The following is a 17,705-nucleotide window of genomic DNA, read 5'->3' as shown; positions in this document are numbered from 1 at the left end:
AGTTCATTTTATTGTTTAATTTCAGACTGAGAAATTGAAAGTCGTCCAGTGTGGGTAAAGAATCTCCATTTCCATATAAATGATGTGAGGAATTGCAAAAACATTTTAAACATCTTTGGAAATACTTCTAAAAGACAATGGCAATGTGTAGATATGTAACAGTAATAGTATTATCAACAGTATTTGTGTTCATTAGAGCTGCAGATATTACAATATTTTATCAGATTTTAGAAGAACAAGAACCACCTTTATATCTAGGCAATGTTGCCGATGCAAGCAAATTAGCATCCATAGCTACAGCTGATGAGTTTGCCAATATGAGATATAGCTTTCTGAAAACAGTTGGAACATATTTCACAATAAATGAAAACAATGGTGCTCTTTCTACAAATTCTAAATTAGACAGAGAAACAATTTGTCCTTTTCAGAAAAGTTGTCTTCTTCAACTCCGTATTGGTGCTAGTAGTGGAACTTTCTTCCAGCCGATAAATGTTAATGTAACTTTAAAAGACATAAATGATAACAAACCAGAATTTAGCCGGTCATCCATTGTTTTAAACATTCCAGAAGATGCAGACATTAACACAACATACCCAGTAATAGGGGCCGTTGACAAAGATATGGGTGATAACAACTCTTTACAAACGTATGAACTTTTACCAGATAGCGGAACTTTCGGTTTAAAGTTTGACCATAGTTTATCAGGAAATATTGAAGTTTCTATCCTCCTCAAACAGACAGTAGATAGAGAGGTGCTGAGCCATTATCAAGTTTATCTGGTGGCAAAAGACGGAGGTTCACCACAAAGAAGTAGTATGTTGACAATTAACGTGACTGTTACTGATATAAACGACAACAAACCCATATTTAGTCGTAAACAATATGATATCACTGTGCCGGAAGATATATCTGTACCAAATAAAATTCTAAACATCACAGCGGTGGATCATGATGCTGGTTTGAATGGTGATGTAGAGTTCACTTTGATATCATCACCCTCAAGTGATGCACAAACTTTCTTTGCCATTGATAAATCAACAGGTCAGTTGTCGGTCATAGAACATCTCTCTCACACAAAGGGGGCACCACTTAGTCTTATCGTTCAAGCTTCTGATAAAGGGACACCACCCAAGAGCAGTCAGGTTGCCTTGACAATTACTGTTACTGATGTGAACGACAATCCTCCAGAAATCAACATAAATTTGTTATCAAGTGGCAGTACAGCTAGAGCAAATGAGAATTCTCCTAATGGAACTGTCGTTGCTTACATTGGAGTCACAGACAAAGATACTGGTAACAATGGTATTGTTTCTTGTAGTCTCCGTGACAACACATTTAGACTTTCTAAACTGTCCAGTTCTCAAACAGAATATAAAGTGTTGGTTAATAAAGTTTTAGACAGAGAAAAGGACATTGAACTTGTTGTAACTGTTGATTGTCAAGATTCGGGAAAAGAACCACTTAAAACAACGTCCAGCTTTATTGTTCAAATTATAGATGAAAATGATAACTTCCCCGAATTTTTAAAAAGTTTTTACAATGAGTCAATGGTAGAGAGTGACCATACAGGGATCTTCATAGCAAAAGTTACTGCTTCAGACAAAGACGAGGAAGAGAACGCTCAAGTTCGGTATTATGTAGAACAGGGTAATGCAGACAAGTTTTATGCTGACCCAAGCACTGGTGTGATTAGAACCACAGTACCGTTTGATAGAGAAATGCAGGATGTTTATACATTTCAAGTTCTAGCTGTGGATGGAGGACAAACAAAGGCATTTACCTCAACTGCAACAGTGGAACTTCACATTCTTGATGAAAATGATGAAACACCACGTTTTAATCAGACCAGTTATGAATTTAAAATTCAAGAAAATTTACAATCAAAGACTTTTGTGGGTACGGTATATGCCACTGACAATGACATTAGTGATAATGGTAAAATTAAATATTCTATAAAGTCTAGAAACAGAGCAGTACCCTTCCACATAGATCCATCTACAGGAACCATTCAAACAAATGGTATATTGAACCGAGAGTATAAAAATCTATACACATTTGAAGTAAAGGCTGAAGATTTTGGAGCACCATCTTTAAACTCGACAGTTAACATACAAGTAATGGTTCTAGATATAAATGATAATTCACCACAGATTTTGTATCCAGTGCAGGGAAATGGCTCCATTAAAGTCTCACATTTAACACCAGCAAATTCTGTTGTCACCAAAGTAGAAGCCTTTGATCCTGACAATGGACCAAATGGATCTCTCAGTTTTTCAATCCGGTCACGAAATGACAATAATTTGTTTTTTATTGAAAGCAATACTGGAAAGATTTTTCTCGCACACAGCATTCAGAGTAGTGAAATAAAGGATTATTTATTAGTTGTTGAAGTACAGGACCACGGTATTACTCCGCGGAGTAACAGTACCGAGATTAAAATAAGGATAGAATTGACAAAAACATCAGCCTCGTCTGAAGCAAGTATTGGACAGAATGTCCTTATCGTGATTACAATAGTTTGTGTAACAATCGTTTTATCATTAGCCATAATTGTCATCATATTTCTCATACGGAGAGTTGACAATAATAAATTAATGAAAGACTATCCACCACCAGGGAAGGAAGAATTTCAGATTTCAGAAACTATACACCTTAACACCAATAAAAAATCCATATTGACAAAAGAGACCAATTTACCAAATGGATATAATACTAATACATTAAGTGGTGGAGATAAAAAAGAAGTGAGTTTTTCGTTAGATGATCATAGAGACTCTGGAATATTTATGATAGCTAATTCAGAATCGGGTAGTCCCAAACCACAGCAGTCATTAAAACAGGTTTGTTTCCTTGCCCGTTATATTCACCTAACATCTAACAAACATTTTGTTCAAGGGGGAACAGTCTAGGCATGTTTGGCTTTTCTCCTAACATTTAACTCCAATTTAATTTTAAGATTTCTGTAGGTTTGGAATTTAATTAACAGTCTTTGCATGAAGTTTTATTCTAACCTATTCTTTAAATTCAATTTAAATTCAACAATTTTTAAAGCATCTAAAATTTGCAGAAAATGTGCACTATTTAGATATATATTGAACTTCATTTTAAAATTAAGTGAATTTAACATTTTTTTGCTCTTATAATAGACAACAATTTACACTTGTTAAATAGCTAAGTTCACACCTATCAATTTTAATAAGACTGGTTTATCTAGACATTTTATAGAATTTGTCAGTCTAGTATCTGGTAGCCTAATTAGGGTAATAAAACAGTAATATAAACTTTTCTCAGTAAGGTGAACTTTTCACTGTCAGATCAATTCTGTGTAACCTTTGACCTGTCTTTAGATGCAAAAGTTTATTTTCACATGTAAAATGTCCATAAAAGACAGTTAAATTAAAGTTGTTTTTTTTACTGAAGAATCTTTAGAACTTTTGATATAAAGTAAGGTTTTAATAAAACCATTTTATTTACTCACCTGCAGGGGAAATCATAATTATTATATAGTATAATGTGTGAGGTTTTGATCAACAATTCGTTTTAATTGGCCAATTTATAGTTCATATATTCTGATAGAGTTTTCAAGTAAATCAAATTTGATTGAGTACCAATAGTCCTGTTAACTTTTTAAAAGAAAATATGAATAAGTGTGAATGTTTAATTCTTTCAACAATAACTAAGTTTTTATCCAGTGTTCTACATGTTAAATGAATCCAATTTCATATCTCAACTTTAAACTTAGAAAATTCTGTCCACTTGATCCTGAAGAAAGGCCACCAACATTTAAACTGGAAAATCAGTTTTTTTTAAGTGATTAAAAAAGTTTGATAACTCCAACATAAGTGTCAAGAGTATAAGAAAGTGATTACAGGCCTTTCGTCATAACAATTTGGAGCATGATTATCATACTCAGAATAAAAACTAACCAATCGAAATACTGGATTTGGTGTTTCGAGCATAAATTTTGTATTTTGAGTACTGAATAAAGTTTAATGACCTAGAGCCCTGAGCTTTGTATATATGATATGGCATTAGATGACAGAAATGATGAACACAAGATGTTTAAAACACGAATTATGTAGCTCAACTGTTGTGGTTTGAGGAATGGCTTCTGTCAAAACAATTAAAAAAACAAATAAAACACGGATTGTTCCTGTGGTATTTACAGCATAAAGGGGTTGACCAGAAGTTAAGTTTTTCCTCAACAATGTATTAAATTTGGACATACATGTATTTTGCATCTTATCAATTACCCCTTTGGAATCTTCTTTCTCTTTCTTATGTACAATACAATAACTTGAATTAGAAATATATGAAATCTTTCCTTTAGTGTAAAACCATCAATTTAGAAGTGACCACTGTGTTGATAACAAAATGAAAATGGCCATTATATTCTAACAATATGATAGATAGGAAAGTTTGTTTGCCAGCTGTCTAAATGTAAATTAAAGTTTGATTAAATGATTTAGCTTTGAAAAAGACCCCAGAACATTACCTAATAGTTAGTTTTGGAGCCATGTGATGTTTATATATGCTAATCCTCTTTAGAAATATCAACGGGAAATCGTTCATAGAACCCAACCTGTTACAAGATGTGGGGTTGGACAAATGAAAGTTTTTGTTGACAAACATGTTGGTTATTACACAAATTATCATATTTTATCAAGCAAAATTCTCACCACAAAAGATGTAAGAGGATTTAAAATATCTGAATTTAGCAGGAAGTTGCTGGGAGTTAGATTGAAAATTAAAAGATTGTTCACCTTTAAAAGGGACTGTAATTGATTTGCCATAGATTGCTTTAGATTAAGGAAAAAAAGTTTAAATGTGAAAACCTTACAAGTGCAGTATAAATTCAATAAAGTCATTTTTCATACTGAATAGTGCCATTCATCATTATTATAAGCATGATAAAACCATACTTTGTCCGTAAAGTGATTATAAATTGTAGCTTTCACCAAATTATATACCAATAGGGAAAAGCTTGAAAAATGAGAAAATGACAAAAAGTTGGTTTTTGTAATAAGTTTTTGACATTTTTGTCTTTTTTATTCTGTACAATATGTTTCTTGTGACACAGCTTAATCATAAATTGACTTCTGATAAAAACACATATACTTGTACATATGTTACCATCAACAATGTTGGCTTGAAAAAAATGTCATGATCAACTAAGAAATTCAATGTTAAATGGTTAACTTACTTTTATTGTTGCAACACAATGGAAATGCTTTTGTTTCTATCACAGCTTAACATTTTTATTTTGTTTGATGAATATCAAACAGTCAATTAAATTGATGAGAGCAAACCAAATTGTACTGAATTGATTAAATATAATTTTCCAGGAATTTCCAACAGATTATTTACATTTTGTTATTTTTGTAAATGATAAGACAGAACAATGCAATGGTGTATCGGTTTGGTACGCTATGCAGGAATATACTGACTTAATATACCCTGCTAACAATGAAAACTCCTCTAGGATATTTTACAAATTAAATTCAAAAAAACAATCAGAACAATAAGAAATAAGCATCGACACTTAGCAACCAGACATGTAAAATATGTGCTTAAAGGCATTGATCAATGAGCACAAAGATATATTGTATACAAACTTAAACTGCATCAAAGAAGTAGAATTGGTATAAATAATATTTCACTCTCAAGCAGAAAATATTGAAATATTGATCGGGAAATGTTTTTTTTTAAATTACTGAATTCAGCTTGTAATCATTTTACCGGTAGTAATAAGCAGCTGACTGAATTTTACAATGTTTGGACTTTTATTTACTTTCAGATTCATGAATCTTCATCGGATCCCAACCCTCACGAAGAAGAGCACCATAGAATGTCATCCATACGTCTTCATCAGAAATTACTGAATTCTTCCTATAATAAACCATTATTATATCACCCTGATGATGTAAGTAGTTCATTAGACATTATTAATTCTTCTTACCTAAGCCTATGATAGAAGCTATTGACTGCAAAAGACCTGTCAGAATTTACTGAATTTATATATAACAGGTCAAACCTGCTATAAAGGTCAAATCTATTTAGAAAAAAAACTGTCTTGTCTGGTCATCCATCCTCCTCCTGTCCTGTTGTAGGAATACCTATATGTGTTGAACCTCAATTCAAAGATCATCTGTTTTATAAGGTCCGTTTTGTCTGGTCTGGAGGGGTGACCATTATACAGGTTTGACTATTTATTTCTGATGATGGAGGTAATGAAGTCTGTACATTATAATATATTATATGAATTATTCTAGTGCTATTTGGTTGGTGTCCTGTTTGCATCTATCCAGAATTGCCTTTTCTTTCTTAAGTATTTAAAATTACAAAAAGTGCAACTAAATTTCTTGTAATATTGGGTGTATATATATTCAAATAATTAAGCTTGTTTTAAATCTTTTTCCTAACAAAATATCTTGAAATTTAATATTATGTTGGTTTATTTCTTCGTCTGTTTATAACGTTTTTTATTTAAAGCCTATCTATAGATGGGAATCAAGCAACCTTGCCTTTCCTTTGTTTTACTTTCCAGTTCACTAACAACTTTGCCGATAAAAAGTCTAAAGATCAAAATCAAAAACAAAACAATGACCACATATTTTTTTATTATAAAGTTACATGTTAGTCATCATTCTAAAGGTAATTTAGTTCATTTTGACATCTTATTCTTTTTTTAGTGTTTCTCATTCTTTAAGTTAAATCTTAAATCCAGAAATTAGAATTTAAATTTTTAATCGTGGTAAAAATTTGATATGAATAGAATGTCGGTATTAAAGTATTTCTAAATACCTATTAATCACAGATCCTGCGATTGTTTAAAATTTGAACCTGTTAAGGCCTATACAGATGGTTAAAAAGTATGTTATTACAACAAAGAATGCTGTTTCTTCCCCTTGAAAACATTTCAATTCACATAAATAGGAAATCCTGCACTTACACAGGAGTTTGACTAAAGGTTATTTGAGGAAACTGAGATTTTGTAAATATTTTTATTGGTTTATAAGACTTACACAAGACTAAGATTTTTTCACAAAATCTAAGCCTACTAGTTATTTCTTTGACTGAAAGGAATTTTTTTAATCCAAATTTTCATATTTGGTGTAGCTTAGGTTTTTCATATAGAAACTAATTTTCTCTAATTTTTGTGCTATTTTCACATTTCTTGATAGGTGTGAGAAAAATATTTCTCCTCACTAGTGAAATATCTGTTCTCGGCAAATGATTGGTCGAAATTTAAAAATGAAGTTAAATTTTCTTGGTTTCTTCTGAATTTCCTATTGTGACGTCATGAAAAAAGGCGTCTGCAATTCTTTGAACAAGGAATGATAAAAATCATTAGAGAAACAGATTCCACCACTATAACTCGTGTATTACGATATTTCTCCACTCTCAACAGTTAAATTTTAATTATTTAAAAAGCTTGGCAAGCCTCACGCTTTAAATATTAAAATTTAACTGTCTCGAGTGGAGAAATATTGTAACACACTTGTTGCAGTGGTAAAATCTATATTTCTTGAAATGGGAAATTTGATATTATTTTGATATTGAAAAGAGAACAGATATGATATAAAATCTCTAGACTGTTTTCTCGAAGGCTACATTGATTGATTGTTGTTAGTTTAATGTCCAGTGGATTGAAGGTTAGACCCTGTTGAAATAACTGTGAAGAAAAGTTTACAATAGTTTTGTAACAGCAGAGATTCCTTCTTTATCTTTTCTTTTGAAAATATCTTTTATATTTCTTTTTTTTATCCTTACTCCGATGAGCTTTTAAACAAGATAAATTCTCAGATGACTATCAAATAAAAGTTAAATAGACCATGAGGAAACATAACAGTGAAGAATATTCAGATAATTTCACAACTTTAAAAAGATACATTGTGTCTAAAATCAATACAAAAGTCAACAGTTAATATAACAGATATTTATTGATATATACAACATTTATCCACGTAAATATTTAAACAGATTGCCCCATATTTATTCATAATCCTTTTATCTTTGAAGTTTTTCTTCTTTCTTTCGTTTCTTGGAGGGGAAAATGAATATTGTACTTGTTTCTGTGTTGAGCCTTATTGTTAAAAGTTCAAAGAACATTTAATCAAGGGATGTTAAGTTTTTATTATGAGAAAAACGGGGGCGTGTCTGCGTACCTTTCTCTCACTCAAATACTGAAAAATGGGATTAAATATACATTAAATAGAAAGGCTTTTCTCTGTGGGAGCTATGCACTTTGACTACAGTTCAAATGAACTGAACATAATTTGATTAAATACGGTTTTGACATTGTAATGCGAAGATTTCTTTTATTGTCAAGAGGTACTCGATGTAACATTTAGGACTGATATTCCTGCATGGACGTCATGGAGTGGTTTTATCCCTTCATATAAAATATGTCCAACCTCTCGGTATTAAGATGTCAGAATATTTCTTAACATTGTAATAATATTGGACTAATTATCGTGATTTTATGTGAATGTCATTGGGAAATAATAGTCATAGTAATAGAATTATATGGTGCCCCCCATTTACACCTGGAGTATGACTTCTGTGACAAGAACTTCTGCAGAAATCTTTTAAATTTAATTGTTAGATATGTCTGTCTCCTGACATTAAAATTGTCACTTGTAGTTCTCTTTTTTTGCTATTGAGATTTGCCAAAATAGATACTTTATAAGGTGAGAGTTGAGTGATTTTGTTAGGACAATATTAATTTTTTATACCGATTTTCAAGTATGAAATCATGGGAAAAAGTTTAAAGTCTGAACAATGTATTTATTGTCTTACTATCAAGAAAGATTTTATAAAGAAGGTGACATTTAACTATTCATACTAATATGTGTTTTCTCGTATTTTCTTCTTGTTGAAAACTTAACATATAAACGATTTTTTTGCAGAGACGACAGATTTGGAGTAAACGCCATGGTGAAGATACACGTAGTGATTTAAGTGAGGATGTGACGAGTGATAGTGGCCGTGGTGGCAGTGAGGAGGATGTCCACCATCATCAGATGTATCCAAGGAGTGGCATTGTTATATAGAGTAATGGTAAGTGCTGATTGTACAACAGTCAAAACCTTAATGTAAAATATTGGAATTAGACAAAAAAATAAAAAGAATACCAGGTAGTCGAGGGAATATGTCAGCAACCCAACATGAAAATAAATCCAGATTAAAACATGTAGCAATCAATATTCTCTCTTCAACATTAGTTTATACTTTATGTTAAGGTCAAAATAACTCTTAGTCTAGACATGTCATAGATAAAGGAATGGTACTGTCTCTGTCATCAAAAAACTTATTCCATAAAAGATGAAAAGGCTCTACGATATAGAAAAAAACAATCTTACTGATAAGATTACTGACTTGAGTTGAGAACTTAAACTGTATTACACCATGGACTATTCATACATCTTATGGAGCTTGAAAATTGTTTCATTGTTTAGCATACATATCATTTAAAACCCAATCCAAACAGAAAGAGTAGATGTTAATTTAAGATTGTGGTTGTGTAAGCTTAGTTAAGTCCATGCTTTATTTCTAAATTTTGAGGTAACTCCACCTTAAAGTTGAACAGGTTTTATTTGTTGTGATAATTATATGTTTAGATTGCTTGTAAAATAGTCATAAATCTTATGGTTAATCAGGCTAAAAAATGCACATTTCAGAAGTAATAAAATTAGATTTAGCGTGGACAGGATATCTTGGTTCATGATTCTAAGTCCTTTAATTGACCAAATCATACATTAACCTGTTATTACTGACTTAATTATAGATCAAGAGAAAGTTTGAACTTGTTAAAATCATTATTAATGAAATTTTGACATGCAATTTGACCATTTTTAAATCCCCTTATAAAATCTGACACGGTGGTCACAATGATTTAATGGACTAAGGGAGATAATTTGATTATTTTTATTTATTCCTACTGATTGTGACATGGGAGATAACCACAGGTATTATTAATCATGGGATGAACAACATTGTTTTGTCATTTAGGAAATCTGATATTAGAGGCAGATCTTTGACTAAGTCTCTTTCAAGCTTATTATTATGTACTCTAAAATAAGGTTATGTTTGTATCATTCTTTGTACAAATGTTGTAATTTTTATTAAATTTGTTGTCCTTTCCTGATCTTGAAGTAGAATAGTTATCACATGTCACTTTTTCACTTATTTGTTATGTTTTGATTTCTTTTGTTTTCTAGGTATGTTATTTTTGTGTGTGTTTATCTTTTTTAATATTTTTATTCTTACTGTCTTAATATAATGGTTTACTATCCAAGAAATAACTTAGAATATTTTATTTTTTTCCAGATTATTACAGATTTTTCCTGAAAGCAGTATTTTAAAAGATATGATACCTCGTAGAGATTTATATGACTTTGATATTATCTATATGATTCCAAGTGTTAGATACAGAAAGACAAACAGAGCCACTTATGTACACTGCCACTCAAGGATTGTATCCTCACTGTATGATGTAAGTATACATAAAGATCAAATATGCTAAATATATGCAGTATTGCAAATCATCATTCCTAATCATATATTGGTAAAAATATCATTGAAAGAAATAGACATTAAGACTTTTTCATTTAATATCAAGCATTTTTTGTTTCATACTGTTGAATGGTTTTAGATATTTCAAATATTTTCTGTCTATTATTTTTTTAATTTCGAGAATTTTGAGACATATCCAAATAAAACAAAAGAAAAACATGAAAATAAATTAGAAATACATTGTAGACAATTTAAAACTTTATATGGGGCAGTTAAGCTACTGAAACATAGTTGGGACTGATTATATATACTATAGGATTGCCAATGAAAGTTAAGCAAGCAACAATCAGTCAATCAAACAGTCATACCATAGGACAAAGTGGATGTAACAGTGTTATCCATTTAATTGATATTCATTTATTTTTGCCTCACTGAAAGGTTGAAATTTATTGGTAGTTGACAATATACAGATTTCTAAGATAATAAAAATAAATTAACAGACATTAATAATGGTGTTTATGTTAAATCTTCTTCACAGCATTCTGTTAAAAAAACAGGTAAAACATTTAATTTTATAATAAAAGTTAAAATTGTTTTGCAGTTTCATTACAACAATTTGATTTTTGTTTTTACCATGAGATATTAACTATTAATCTACTTTGACATATTATTTCAATAGCTATATATTTATTTGCAGGTTTGTTCACAAATGGTGCTAAAGTCTTCAAAGGGAGTTAATCCTTCATGTTATTGAAGGGGAGATAACCTGGTGCATTCCTTGAACATTGATCTCACTACAAACTAAGCTGTGAATTCCATGTTATCAATTCTTGCTAGAATTTATCTAGTCTTATCATATGTTTCATTGTAAATTAATCATTGATATAGAAATCCTGTTATTTATGATAATGTTATTTGTTATTGTTTTATATTTTTTTAAAGATTAAAAATCTTGAAATGTAAACATATTCTTCTTTTTATTAACCTCTTCAAATTGTATGAGACTGGTTTGGGTAAAAGCAAATGGAATGAATATATATATATGAAACAGCAATTATCTCAGTAGTACTGCTATACCCTAAGGAACAGCATGTTTATGACAACAAGGTTTTCTGTGTAAAGACTTTTTCTATGGGGATAGGGCCTCGATGGCCGAGTTGGTCTAAGTAGTTCAACTACTGTATCACCAGCCTGGCAACACTGAGGTTATGTGTTGGAACCATGCATATGGCAGGTGCATTGAACTCCAATCTCAATTGACTAAGAGTGTCAGTTTTCCTGCTGAAAGTTAGTGTCCTCTCCGGCACTATAGCTCCAGGGTGCATGACGGCAATTTCACATCTGTAGGTTAAGAAGTACTTTTGAGCTAGCTTTCAGGAACTAAAATCATTCTAAGATAAAATGCTATGTATTGTTTGAATGTTCTGTCTTTCTTGTGATTGGTTATAAAGTTAAGTGTTTTTCCTGTACTGATGTTTTTGTATGCTCTTCATGTACCTTTTGTTTATCCGCTGCTAGAGGTAGATGGTGGATTGCTAAAATCTTAAAGAACTATTTAAACCTAGCCATATGTTGGTCTACCGGTCTCCAATCTCATCAGTTGTTATGATTTATTTTGTCATTTACGAAATTTGATATTGAAGGCAGATCTTTGATTAAGTTTTGATAGAGGGGTAGGTGCTGTAAGGGCCTTATTTCACCCTCAATATTAGATCTATTACTAACATTTCAAGAAGAAAAGTGTATCAAGGCGATGAATGTACCTGTGGGAAAGTGAGATAGAATTATTATTGTAAAAATTTGAGATTCTGGTGAATTTCAACAAAATTTAGGCCAAGGAAACAACATTTGCAGAGGGGCCTTGATGGCTGAGTATTCTAAGTAGTTCAACTACTGTATCACTAACCTGTCAACACTGAGGTTGCGAGTTCGAGTCCTGCATCAGGTGCATTCGACTCCAATCTGAATTGACTAGGGTTGTCAGTTTTCCTACAGAAGGTTGGTGGTTCTCTGCAGGGACTCCTTCTTCCTCCAACAATAAAAACTGGCCACCACGAAATAGCCAATAGTGCTGAAAGTGGCATTAAACACCAATCAATCAATCATAATGTGCAGGGCTCAACAAACTTAATAGTCAAGTCATGTATGTTAAAACAAACACAATGACACAAGATCATTTTTGCCGACACATTTGGTTTATATGTTCTTTTTTTGGGGGGTCCTGAAAATCAATTGAAATTTGCCTGTTTTCACTAGTGGAAAATTGAAATTGATGGTAATTACAACATCATAAAAAGAATGCCAATAAACAAATTTTCCAAAAAATAACATTTTCTTTTTAGTTACTGGTTTAGCTATGAATTATTGTGATAATAGCTACTGAATACTTAATTGAAATTCGGATAGAAACATTGAAACTAGCTCCTTTATTCACAAGTGGTCTAGACAATTTGAGAGCAAACGTAGGTCACCTTAACTGTTTATGGTCTAGTGGTAGGGTTAGGTTCCTCATCTGTTTACATATTAGGACAAGCAGTCTATGCATATGCTCCAACAACTTCATTAATGGGAGAGTAAGTTGGACAAAATTTTGCTCAGACCTTCAGAAACCCAAGCATATAGACAGCAGGGTATCATCTAGTAATAAAAATAAGTTTGTTTTCTGTTGTGGTTAGTTGGCAAAAGGTAAAAGTTTATCTCAATGTACAAAGTGAAATGATTGGGATGTTGGTTTTCTGCACTTAGGCACTGACTGTTCATCTTTCAGGGAGAGCATAATTTTTTTCTTCTTTATAAACAATAAACGAATTTAAGCTCACTTGGGCCGAAGGGCCAGTGTGAACTTTTTCCATCACTTGGTGTTTGTCATCCCATTTTGTCCATCTCCAATAACTTTTACAAAAATCTTCTCTGGAACTAAAAAGCCAAATTAAACCAAACTTGCCCACAATCATTATTGGGGAATCTATTCTTTTTTTAAATGTGTCTGAGTTTTTGCCCTTAAATGGCGATTTTTAACATAATTTTGCATTGATGCCTGTTATCTATAAAACTATAATAGATAGCTCGTAAAAACAGAAATAATCAGCATGGCAAGATCTACAAATAAGTCAAACTTAGCCAAAATCTTCGTTCTACTTCTTATAGGAGTTTTTGTCATTGAACGACAATTTTTGCGGAAACTTTTAGTCATGAATTATATTCTAGTCTACAATGTTAGAGAGTGTCAGTTGTTGAAGATGCACTAATTTTTGTTCACTTCTTTTCAAAAACAATTCAAAATGTTGTTAAACCTTTTAGTATTGAAATAAATTTAGGGGATATTGGCCCTACTTCTTTATAATATTGTATTTGTGCTTTGAGGGGTTAGCCTTCATCAGGAATGCTAAGAGCAAGCAATGTATAAATACATTGGGTTGATATAACCAAAAAGAAGCATATATATTAGTGAAGCTCTACAAAAATAAGTTCTGCCGTTAATTGCAAATTAAGTTTTAATGAACATTTCAAATTTATCAATGGAATATAGATCCCAAGAGCAGATAAGAAGAATACCTTTGCCTGTATTACAATAACTACTGAAAACAATGTACTGAAAGTCAAGGTCGAATGTCCAAATATCAAAATCAACAAACAGACAACAGAAACGCTACGTCGAAAAATAGCACTGAAAGTTCTGTATACAAGTACAGAGGAGCCTGAATAAGTGTTGTCACAAGTTCCCATTGTAAGGTTACATAAGTCTCTCTTATCCTTTATATGACAGAAGGTCTAACAATTCTAATCTCGTATGACTGAATACAATATCGATATATGTTAGTTACCGAAAACAATGGTTCATCTAACCTAGTGACTAGGAATATTATTTAGTTGTACCGATACTTTTATCAGAAAACGAACGCCCAATCTCATTTTTAAACGTGGTGCACTAGATTACAAATTACAAAAACTACCTTTAATCACTGAACCAGACCCATGAAAAAGGGTACGGTCGTTCGATCCTTGGCGAACAGACAGCTTCACCTTACGCCGATATAATAAACCATCCATAGCTTACAGAAACGGACTTGAGCAAAGAAAAACACAATGAAACACGAAAACGAGGTCACAGTCATATAACCTCAGTCAGGCAGGCATGGACTAAATGCCTGATTAACTAAGGAAGTGGTTGTAACACTTAAAATAACACTTGCTACCATTTTTAGTTTGGATATGTTGGTAACATCACAGACATATATATTATATGTCTGGTAACAGGAAGTATTTTTGTACAGTCTGTTCTTATGTCGTGGTATTAACCAGTTTCCCAGATTAGGGTAGGCCACGGTTGAGCACCTGTTGTTTAAACCCGACATTTTATGTGCATGTCCGAAGTTAGGACCCTGTATTTCAATGGTTGCGTTGGTTGCGGCTCTGTTTGTCAACATAAATGTTTTAACACAAATTAGTCCGTTGCTTTTTCTTTTCTTCCATTTTTCACATTGTGTCATGCTGGATCTTTTATAGCGTACTACACAGGCAAATTTTGCTCACGTGAACTTTACATGTATCTCACGTGAAACTCACGTGAAAAAATCACGTGAAATTCACCTCAAACGAGCTTATACATGAAACTCACATGAAAGTTTTCATGTGAATTTAACGTGAATTGAGATTCACATGAATTTCACTTGAACTTTACCCAACAAAAGATTTGTATTTTTTCATAATTTCAAATAAATTTGAAAATATAAATGTTATTTGAATAACTTTATTTTTAAAATTCATGTGAATTTCACGTGAAAAAAATCATGTTATTTTCATGTGAAATTAACGTGATCTTCACACGAGATGCACGTGAAACTCACATGAACTGATTCCACGTGAGTTTCACGTATAAGCTCGTTTGAGGTGAAATTTATGTGAATTTCACGTGAGATTCACATGGATTGAAATTCACTTGAAATTCATGTGAGTGAATATATAGTGCAGTGCATCGTAAGCCTATTTGGCTGGCTGTAATGTAATATTGAACTAATATGTGTTTGTTGTATATATACAGGTTACACTATAATAAACTATTCATTCATTCATTCGTATAGTTTTCTCATTGGCAATTACACCACATCTTCTTATTTTCATTTTGCAGATATTTTGATGACACATTCTCTTTTAAAAATCCTCTTTTTTTTTACCTATAAATACAACATATAGATACTGCTTGCAATTTGTTTTCCTTGACTTCGTTTTACTAAGTTAATACTATAATTTCTCGTGGTAATGTTCGTACAACCATTAGACAAACGTTGCGACTTTTCCATTCTACGTACGACATACAGTACAATATACTCATTCTTTTTACCGTCATATTGTTTTTAAAAAACAAATAAGTGTATGAATTGCAATTTCAATTTTCTTTTTTGGCTTACTAAACCTAATTATTCATGAGGGTAATAATTATACCTTGTTGGTTATCATTGCGTACCTTTGGTTAATTCATTTATAAAGGTAAAAAGTTGGGGCGTTGAACTCTCAATAATGTTTAACACAAAATATTGTGACTGTCCCAGGGTATCATTTAGTTTAATATTTAATGGTTAAAAAGGCAGAACTTGGAGAAGTCTCAGTTAATTTATCCCGAACTTTTATTGGTTAAGAATGTAAGCTGAACTCGAGATGTGAATATTTGTATCGTTGTATTGCTGTCGCATTTTCAATTTGTATTGTGTCGCTTTGAACAACTGACGTTTGTTAATAAACAGTGGTATAAGGGCGATAACTATAAATTTAAAAAAAAAAACAAGATTATTTTTCGGATTATCTTTCTTTGTTCAGTTTTCCAATATTTTTTTCATTTTTCTTTTTTAGTTCAATTACAGTTGTGTTCTTATAAAGAGAAAACTGGCGACGCTTGAAACTAACTCTCCCTTGGATGAAAATGACAGAAATCAATAGATGTATCCCCACGTCGGTAAAAAGTAATTCCAAACCACAATCGTACACTTTTAAAACAAATCTGAGAAATTGCACTATCTGAAATTTTGCGTGCCCATTCACATCATTTATCGAAAGAATTTCCTTAGTGACTTTTTAAACACTGATATCTAAAAAAAATGTTAATCTTTGCTGCGTGTTGAAAAAAATATAAAAAAGATGTGTTATTTACAAAATCTAAAGCTCTTTCAAAATACTAATTTCAAAATGATCCACATAATCCTTAGCAGGATACAATTTCCAGAAATTTATGTATTTTTACCTTTTTTTCCTGATACTATCACCTACTGCTTTGATATGTATATGGTTTGAGGTTTGAAACTAGAATTATGAGTGTACTCACAAACGGTTTATAATTTATAAATATTCATATGCGAACTTTACAGCACCAAAAACACATATATGGATAATACCAACTATAGCTTTACATAAAATATTTTCTGAGGGGAAATAATTACGGGAAAGCTAAGACATTCAGTATATAAAAAGCGTCATCTTTCTTCATGAACAACCTGCAGACTGTGTTCAACTGTGTTAACACTAAATGATAACGTTTTTTTCAGAAATTGCCCTATTATCCTTTATACACGTTTTTTGTCGTGCCTGCAACAAATGTATAGCGGAATGCTTTCGTGACATGGTGTTGCTAGTTCGGCGAAGGTAGCTGCGTAGGCGGCGGCGAAGGCGTAAACTATTTGTTTAAAGCTGTAAGAAGATCTCATATCTTGAATTCAGATGCATTATGTTCTGAAGTTTCTGTCTGGAATATGTCCGTTTTCCTTGACCTCCTTTTTATTGTTCAGCGTCTGCTTTAAACATTGCTGTTTTTATCACGAGATTTTCTCACTCATTATGAGTAATATAACTTAATATTTGATAGATGGAATCTTGCAAAGTCAACGTCAGACAGGGTTCATCTCGCCTTGGCCTCATCTCATGGCTCAGTTTTCAACGTTAATTTTCCTGTTACGCCCGTTTTCTAATTTTATACGCATCAGGTCAACTATATAATGGAATGACTGTAAGAAGTTAGTATAGAATTATGTCCATCTGGGAGGGTTCAACGGACCATGACCTCATTTTCTTGGTTCATTTATCAAAGTATTAAGTTATCGTGGAGGGACCCGTTTCCCAGATACTAGTACCATTCAAAATGGAACGATTGTCCGACTGGCTTTACTTCATTTTCATGGTATGGTTCATTTCAAGTTTTC

At 31.9% G+C, this 17,705-nt stretch overlaps 1 protein-coding gene across 3 annotated transcripts in view; it reads left to right on the top strand.

Annotated features, from left to right (window-relative positions):
* LOC127736696 (protocadherin-9-like) overlaps nt 1–11,482 on the top strand; it is a 40,986-nt gene extending 29,504 nt beyond the window's left edge. For 2 of the 3 annotated variants that reach the window (XM_052247275.1, XM_052247274.1), the window contains 5 exons: nt 26–2,840; nt 5,798–5,923; nt 8,913–9,063; nt 10,333–10,498; nt 11,216–11,482. In XM_052247275.1, the coding sequence (XP_052103235.1) occupies nt 138–2,840; nt 5,798–5,923; nt 8,913–9,056 (2,973 nt within the window). In that variant the 5' untranslated portion in view covers nt 26–137 and the 3' untranslated portion in view covers nt 9,057–9,063; nt 10,333–10,498; nt 11,216–11,482. The remainder of the gene's footprint in view (nt 1–25; nt 2,841–5,797; nt 5,924–8,912; nt 9,064–10,332; nt 10,499–11,215) is intronic. The other variant, XM_052247276.1, reaches the window with a different exon arrangement.
* The last annotated feature ends 6,223 nt before the right edge of the window (nt 11,483–17,705 follow it).

Source organism: Mytilus californianus, unplaced genomic scaffold, assembly GCF_021869535.1.
Source record: "Mytilus californianus isolate M0D057914Y unplaced genomic scaffold, xbMytCali1.0.p SCAF_35, whole genome shotgun sequence".
In the NCBI taxonomy this organism is placed as follows: Eukaryota; Metazoa; Mollusca; class Bivalvia; order Mytilida; family Mytilidae; genus Mytilus; species Mytilus californianus.
This window is presented reverse-complemented; position numbering and strand designations above follow the sequence as displayed.